At 43.7% G+C, this 8788-nt stretch overlaps 1 protein-coding gene across 1 annotated transcript; it reads left to right on the plus strand.

The window, feature by feature from the left end:
* Positions 1 to 1252: 1252 nt before the first annotated feature.
* Positions 1253 to 3591, plus strand: pet100 (PET100 cytochrome c oxidase chaperone). The gene is made up of 3 exons (XM_045720677.1): positions 1253 to 2072; positions 2450 to 2478; positions 2933 to 3591. Exons 1-3 carry the CDS (start codon positions 1986 to 1988, stop codon positions 3024 to 3026), a joined length of 210 nt encoding a protein of 69 aa, XP_045576633.1. The 5' UTR covers positions 1253 to 1985; the 3' UTR covers positions 3027 to 3591.
* The last annotated feature ends 5197 nt before the right edge of the window (positions 3592 to 8788 follow it).

Genomic DNA, 8788 nt, shown 5'->3' on the forward strand with positions numbered 1-8788 from the left:
GGGAATGTATTTTGTCTGGCATCTTGTGAACGCTGTCAGCAGCATCTCAAGTTGTCTACTTGAGCTTTCTGCGAGCTGGGGTAGTTCTCTTCATGCCTCGATCACACCGATAGCGTTATTCCGCAAAATGGTCAGCAGTATCATCTGGATATGTGTGCAACAAAAGTTCAACATTCACCTTCTGCTACCATTTCTGTCAAGCCATCTACGCATACAGTTTGATGCGTACGTTCGATAAATACATCTTATGCACCACACAGAATGCACTGCAACTGCCTCTCCAACGCGAACACAGTGTTCGATTGGAAATGAATGTACTTCTGGTGTGCCTAAATGCATTGACACTATCGGTCTGATCGAGGCGTCAGGCCATTGGCCTGTGCCGCGAGAGGGCGGAGTTAGCCGTTTCAGAGAGTTGTGAATGTGCTGCTAAATCTGCAAATCTGGGGGACACAGCCGAACATAATGAACAAACCACTGTTCATGATTCCACTCATTCGCAAAGAGGCAGGCGCGATTAGAACTCAGTCAGATCAATATAAGCATTCTGAGCTTTGATCAACGCTCTGACTGATATTTGGATAGTGACCCGTAAATTATTTTCTTTATTTTATATTTTTCAAATTAGAAAAAATACATAGGTCCGGACCTGTGTCCTCCATATGTACACTGATCAAAAATGTAAACGCAACATCCAACAATTTCAAAGATTTTACAGAGTTACAGTTAATATAACGAAATCTGTCGATTGACATAAATTCATTAGGCCCTAATCTATGGATTTCACATGACTGCGAAGACAGATGTGGAACTGTTTGTCACAGATACATATAAAACAAAGGTAGGGGTGTGGATAAGAACCAGTCAGTATCTGTTGTGAACACCATTTGCCTCATGCAGCACGACATCGCCTTCTTATAGACTTGATCAGGCTGTAGATTGTGAAACATGCTGTCATACATGTCAATCCAGAGCATCCTAAACATGCTCAATGGGTGACATGTCTGGTGAGTATGCAGGCCATGGAAGAACTGGGACATTTTCAGCTTCCAGGAACTGTGTAGAGATCCTTGAGAAACGTGGCTGTGAAATATCATGCTAAAACATGAGGTAATGGTGGTGGATGAATGGCACGACAATGGGCCTCAGGATCTCGTCGCGGTATCTCTGTGTATTCAAATTACCATCGATTAAAATGCAATTGTGTTTGTTGTCAGTAGCTTATGCCTGCACGCACATACCATAACCCCACTGCCACCGTGGGGCACACTGTTCACAACGTTGACATCAGAAAACCGCTTGCCCACGTGACGCCATACGTGCTGTCTGCCATCTGCCCAGTTCAGTTGAAACCGGGATATGTCTGTGAAGTGCACACTTCTCCAGCGTGCCACTGGCCATTGAAGGTGAGCATTTGCAGCAGGAAGGTGAGTGCCGTCTGGTAGCCATGACTGCGGTAGATGGAACTGCATTAACCCCCTGAAGTTGGACGCCAAACTGCAGTCATGGCAAGAATATGGTGATGACGAAGAGCAGTGGAGGTTTTCTTCAGTTGTGCAAACCCACAGTTTCATCAGCTGTCTGGGTGGCTGGTCTTAGATGATCCTGCAGGTGAAGAAGCCGGGTGTGGAGGTCCTGGACTGGCGTGGTTACACGTGGTCTGTGTTTTGTGAAGCCGTTTAGTACACCCAGTAAAATACTACTTGAATACAAATATTTGTGGGGGGGGAGAGAGCTCCGACTGGGGAAAAATCGCTTTGAAGCAGCATACAACTCGGAATTCCAAGATGGAAACAATGGCATCTTTCTAGTTTTCCGACTTGAAGATCACTGACGTCATGTTTTTTTCCCGACGTCCCAGTTGTCTTGAAAGCACCAACTGCCTGATTGTTGACTGATGACATTAGTGGTAACTGATACACAAATCAATGTTGATATCTATTATATTGACTGTCATGTGACATGTCTAACAAAGAGATGGTCAGATGATGCTGTATCTGTCCCTCCCTGTGACCATGTTCTGGATCTCCAACCAAGCAGAGTACTTTGAAGAATATATTGTGAAGAGGAAGGTTAGTGTTGTCTTATCTTGATTTGATTGGTTGATTTGATTCATTTATTTTATTTCATTTTTAAAAGTACATAGAACTAAGGTTGCTTCAGCCGGAGACAACAGTTGCTAAATGCATAACTATTGTTGAGGCTAATACACAATAAAGCCCAACGGGTTGTTAGGCTCTGATTCATTCTTTCAGTGCTTTAAACATTGTTTAGGCTACACATTATTAGATTGTGTAGACAGTCTGAAAATGTAGACAGTACTGTCTGACAAACTAAAGCAAATTCTGACATTTTGTGTATGACCATGTCATAAGTCGTTTTTATCTGATGTTCATTAATGTTAAACTTTCCTTTCCTCTTTCATGGTGATCTCGTCTACAACCTTCAGAGGGAGATTTTCCCACCTGATGAGAAGATGCATGTGAGTGTGAATAATGTCATGTTATTATGCCAACATATCAAATCACGTGTTATTTGTTACATGCGTTTCACCTTACAGTGAAATGCTTACTTACAAGCCCTTAACCAACAATGCAGTTAAAAAATACCCCCAAAGAAAAGTAACACATTTTCTCTTGATTTAGGAACAATGAAGTATGACAAATATCAATGCCTACCAATAGTGATACTTTTGGAGGGTAAAGATTTGAGATTAAAGGAATATCCCACTCCCAATACAATTTAACATAATATTTTGAGTAGAATATCCCTTTAAGAACTGTTTTGATTTGGTGGGGGATCGAAGGACAGAGGATGTTGTATTTGTTGTCAATGTCTCTGTCCTCATAATTGAACATCTATAAATAAAGTTTAAAAATAACTGTTTTGATTGACAGTGGTAGATTATGACTGAACGATCTGTGTTACAGAGGAAAGAGCTGGAATACTTCAAAGAGCGGATGCGAGACCGGAAGGAGCGGCAGCTACTGAAACGGATGGCCTTGAATGAGGCTGAGAAGGAGTGAGGAGGACAGTTCAGAGAGGCAATCAGAGTAGGACGATGCCCAATCAGAAGACTTGCTGTTCCACAGGAGCGGGAGCAGTCTCACTGTCAGGCCTGTGGACTGGAACATGTGCCCTCTCACAAAAGGCACCTTATTACCTATTTAGTATACTACTTTGACCATGGCCCATAGGGCTATGGTAAAACGTAGTGCACTTTATAGGAAAAAGGGTGCCATTTGGGGTTGGAGGATTTTGGATGTCGTGGAGCATGTAGGCTATACTATACACCCTTTGAGAGGGTGTTCTGGAGGGGGACCTTAAAGTTACCCCTTTGAACTGAAGTCTCACTGAAAAGCTTTTTATGAAATGCTTTATTTCACTGCAGTCAAACCATGACTTGACTGTTGATGATCTGCTCTGTGATGGTTTTGATGTAAACCTTGTGTGTGTGTGAATGAAATATGAGGACAGAATCATATGGCTTGGAATGTTATTTATTTTTTATGATTTAGAATACGTCTTTTGTAAATGGTTGTTTCAACTCTGTCCTTAATTAAAGTTTAAATGTGTCTTTGTTGAACCTCTTCAGTTTGTTTTGTGATGACTTAACTTAGTTTGGAAGATGACCATTCTGGTCTAGAAACAGTATGTCACAAAGCCCCTGTGTTGTGATTTGGACCATGGTGTGACATGTCATTTTATTGCTGAGTCGTGTTCAGTTGGGAGAAAACGTTTCGAATCTGGCAAGTACTAGCTGAAATCATCCAATGAGAACACAGATTTCCATTTTCCGTCGTAAAACATTTTGCTACGGTGTGCTCTAATGAACACAACCCTGCATATCGTCATCTACTGTATCTGCCCTCTAGTAAGTCAAGTTGTATAGGGGCCTCTGGAAACGGGACTATGGAGGATAGTAGGCGGTTGGCAGCTTGCCTGCATACCTGCACAGTGCTCGGGAAACACTTCTGGATGCACAACTTCTGTCTCCCTACTCTAGGATGAGCTGGGCAATGTGGCACATGTCACAGGGTTGATTTTTCTGCAAAGTTCGCTTGCTTGATGGTTCCTTTACTGAGGAATCTCCAAGGTGAGCATGGAGGGTGGTACAGCAGAAATAGGGTGTTGTGTCACCAACTCTAGAGTGCAAGGGAGCTTGTAGTTGAATCTGTAAAGTCTCCTCGATTCCTCTTGCCTCCTGAAAACATCAGAGGGAAGCAAGGACAGACAGCATTAGAGGCGAACATCCAAGATTTGAATCAAATCAAATCAAATCAAATTTATTTTTATATAGCCCTTCGTACATCAGCTGATATTCTCAAAGTGCTGTACAGAAACCCAGCCTAAAACCCCAAACAGCAAGCAAAGCATGTGAAAGAAGCACGGTGGCTAGGAAAAACTCCCTAGGAAAAACTCCCTAGAAAGGCCAAAAACCTAGGAAGAAACCTAGAGAGGAACCAGGCTATGAGGGGTGGCCAGTCCTCTTCTGGCTGTGCAGGGTGGATATTAAAACAGAACATGGTCAAAATGTTAAAATGTTCATAAATGACCAGCATGGTCAAATAATAATAATCATAGTAGTTGTCGAGGGTGCAACAAGCACGTCCGGTGAACAGGTCAGGGTTCCATAGCCGCAGGCAGAACAGTTGAAACTGGAGCAGCAGCACGGCCAGGTGGACTGGGGACAGCAAGGAGTCATCATACCAGGTAGTCCTGAGGCATGGTCCTAGGGCTCAGGTCCTCCGAGAGAAAGACAGAAAGAGAGAAAGAGAGAATTAGAGAGAGCATATTTAAATACACACAGGACACCGGATAAGACAAGAGAAATACTCCAGATGTAACAGACTGACCCTAGCCCCCCCGACACATAAACTACTGCAGCATAAATACTGGAGGCTGAGACAGGAGGGATCAGAAGACACTGTGGCCCCATCCGATGATACCCCCCGGACAGGGCCAAAGAAAGACTTGATTCACCCAAAGTTACAGAAATACTATTATCAAGTTGTGTGTGTGTGTAACCCACAGACTGGAAGTCCAGCACCACTCAGTCCAATGGGGAAAGATGTTTGAATTTGAGTGCAAAAACAGCAGTCAAGAACTTGTCTGGAGTCCTGGACGACTGCATGTGTAGACTGTCAGTTCGTAAGGTTCGCTAACTTATCATAAATAAGAGGCTCTGCCTTAAAACTGTAGATGTGTCCCAAATGGCACCCTATTCCCTATATAGTGCACAACATGGGGAATAGGGTTCCATTTAGGATAAAGATATGGCAATTGTTGCTAAGTGGAGTAAAATTAGATAAAATCTCCCATCTAAACTCAGCAAAAAACGAAACGTCCTTTTTTCAGGACCCTGTCTTTCAAAGATAATTCGTAAATATCCAAATAACTTCACAGATCTTCATTGTAAAGGGTTTAAACACTGTTTCCCATGCTTGTTCAATGAACCATAAACAATTAATGAACATGCACCTGTGGAACCGCTTACAGACGGTAGGCAATTAAGCTCACAGTTATGAAAACTTAGGACACTAAAGAAGCCTATCTACTGACTCTGGAAAACACCAAAAGAAAGATGCCCAGGGTCCCTGCGCTTCTGTGTGAACATGCCTTAGGCATGCTGCAAGGAGGCATGAGGACCGCAGATGTGGCCAGGGCAATAAATTGCAATGTCCGTACTGTGAGACGCCTAAGACAGCACTACAGGGAGACAGGACGGACAGCTGATCGTTGTCGCAGTGGCAGACCACGTGTAACAACACCTGCACAGGATCGGTAAATCTGAACATCACACCTGCGGGACAGGTACAGGATGGCAACAACAACTGCCCGAGTTACACCAGGAATGCACAATCCCTCCATCAGTGCTCAGACTGTCCGCAGTAGGCTGAGAAAGGCTGGACTGAGAGCTTGTAAGCCTGTTGTAAGGCAGGTCGTCACCAGACATCACCGGCAACAACGTCGCCTATGGGCACAAACCCACCGTCGCTAGACCAGACAGGACTGGCTAAAAGTGCTCTTCACTGACGAGTCACAGTTTTGTCTCATCAGGGGTGATGGTCGGATTTGCATTTATCGTCGAAGGAATGAGCGTTACACCGAGGCCTGTACTCTGGAGCGGGATCGATTTGGAGGTGGAGGGTCCGTCATGGTCTGGGGCGGTGTGTCACAGCATCATCGGACTGAGCTTGTTGTCATTGCAGGCAATCTCAACGCTGTGCATTACAGGGAAGAAATCCTCCTCCCTCATGTGGTACCCTTCCTGCAGGCTCATCCTGACGTGACCCTCCAGCATGACAATGCCACCAGCCATACTGCTTGTCCTGTGCGTGATTTCCTGCAAAACAGGAATGTCAGTGTTCTGCCATGGCCAGCGAAGAGCCTGGATCTCAATCCCATTGAGCACGTCTGGGACCTGTTGGATCGGAGGGTGAGGGCTAGGGCCATTCCTCCCAGAAATGTCTGGGAACTTGCAGGTGCCTTGGTGGAAGAGTGGGGTAACATCTCACAGCAAGAATTGGCAAATCTGGTGCAGTCCATGAGGAGGAGATGCACTGCTGTACTTAATGCAGCTGGTGGCCACACCAGATACTGACTGTTGCTTTTGATTTTGCCCCCCCCCCCCCCTTTGTTCAGGGACACATTATTCCATTTCTGTTAGTCACATGTCTGTGGAACTTGTTCAGTTTATGTCTCAGTTGTTGAATCTTGTTATGTTCATACAAATATTTACACGTTTTCTAAAAATAAACGCAATTGACAGTGAGAGGATGTTTCTTTTTTTGCTGAGTTTAGGTAAAACAGCATACATGAAATTAGACGTGTTGTGTTCCATTTCAGAATCTTATTCAAATGTGCTGAATGAAAGAGAAATTATGAGAAAGATGAAACAACATGTTCTTCTCTTCATGCAGGACACAAAGGGAGGAAGGTCATACCAAAAGGTATGTTTGAGAGGAGAGTGACCACTGTTCCACATTTTCATGGGCATGCTTCCAACCTTTGTGGCTTCCCAATCAAGATCGGATCCGGAGGTACCTGCGTCTTCGTCCTCGGCTCTGTCTCCCTGGCCTCTACCTCGTGTTCAGATCCTCGGAGCTCCCAACCATGAGGCTGCCTGAGAGACCGGCCCATTCAACATCACCAGCTGTCATCATAGGCAGCTCTATGGTGAGAAACATCTCGGTCCGCAAGGAAAAAACCCTGTACTACCCAGGAGCACGAGTACAGGACATAAACAAGGCTGCTTCCGTCTGTTCTACCACAGATGCTGGGAGCTGACACTGGCATAGTCCATTTGGGGTCAAACGACATCAGGAGGGCTATCTCGGAACATTTGAAAATTGATTTTAAATAACTAATTTTAGCATTAAAAGACCAAAAAATTACCAATAATTTCAGGTCCAGTACCATCGTTGGGCCACGGGTGTGAAAGATTCAGCGGACTGCTGGCATTACACATCTTGCTAAAAGACTACTGTAGCTTTGCTAGAGTCACTTTTATTGACACCTTCTGGAAACAGAAGATACTCTATAGGAATGACAGAGTCCATCCAAATCACCTTGGCTCCTGTCCACGCATTTCAAGGCTGCGTTGAAACAATTACTGGTAAATGCTTTTTTATTTTATTTAACTAGGCAAGTCAGTTAAGAACAAATTCTTATTTACAATGATGCCTAGGAACTGCCTTGTTCAGGGCAGAACAACATATTTTTACCTTGTCAACTCAGGCATTCGATTTAGCAACCTTTCGGTTACTGGCCCAACGCTCTAATCACTAGGGTACCGGCCGCCCCATAAATGATCCAAGACCAGCTCAGTTAATCCCTACCATTGTGACAATGAGTCGTCATAATGCTGCATCAAATTTACATGATCTTAGGGGCATTGGCAAACACAAAGTAAGTGTAAGCAGTAATCATGAGCCTATAAACCAGAGTTACACTGTTATCACTGAGGCGGTGTGCAATAGTAGGAAGACCACTTTATGCAGCTCAACCTGCACTACCAGCTCCAATGTAAATAACATGAGTAAGTCTACCTCTGATAATCTTCGCAGTAAAGCATTAAAAATAATCAAGCAACCCAGAAAAGTGCTAAAAATAGCCCATATTAACATATGTAGCCGAAGAAACAAGGTCCATGAAGTCAATAACTTGCTTTTGACAGATGACATTCATATTCTGACTCTCTCTGAAACTCACTTAGATAATACCTTTGATGATACAGTGGTAGAAATACATGGTTATAACATCTACCCGAAAAGACAGAAATGCCAACGGAGGCGGTATTGAGGTCTATATTCAGAACCACATTCCTGTAAAGTTTAGCAACGGTCTAATGTTAAATACTGTCTAAGTAATATGGCTACAGGTTAATCTGCCTCACCTAAAGCCCATTCTTGTGGGAAGCTGCTATAGACCACCAAGTGCTAACAGACAGTATCTGGATAATATGTGTGAAATGCTTGATAATGTATGTGATATCAACAGAGAAGTATATTTTCTGGGTGATTTAAATATTGACTGGCTATCATCAAGCTTCCCACTCAGGAAAAAACTTCCTGTAACCAGTGCCTGCAACCTGGATCAGGTTGTCAGTCAACCTACCGGGGGAGTTACAAACAGCACAGGAATTAAATCATCAACATGTACTGATCACATCTTTACTAACGCTGGAGATATTTGCTTTAAAGCAGTATCCAAGTCCATAAGATGTAGTGATCACAATATAATAGCCATATCTAGGAAGACCAAAGTTCCAAAGGCTGGGCCTAAT

This window comes from Salmo salar, chromosome ssa06 (genome assembly GCF_905237065.1).
Source record: "Salmo salar chromosome ssa06, Ssal_v3.1, whole genome shotgun sequence".
Taxonomy (NCBI): Eukaryota; Metazoa; Chordata; class Actinopteri; order Salmoniformes; family Salmonidae; genus Salmo; species Salmo salar.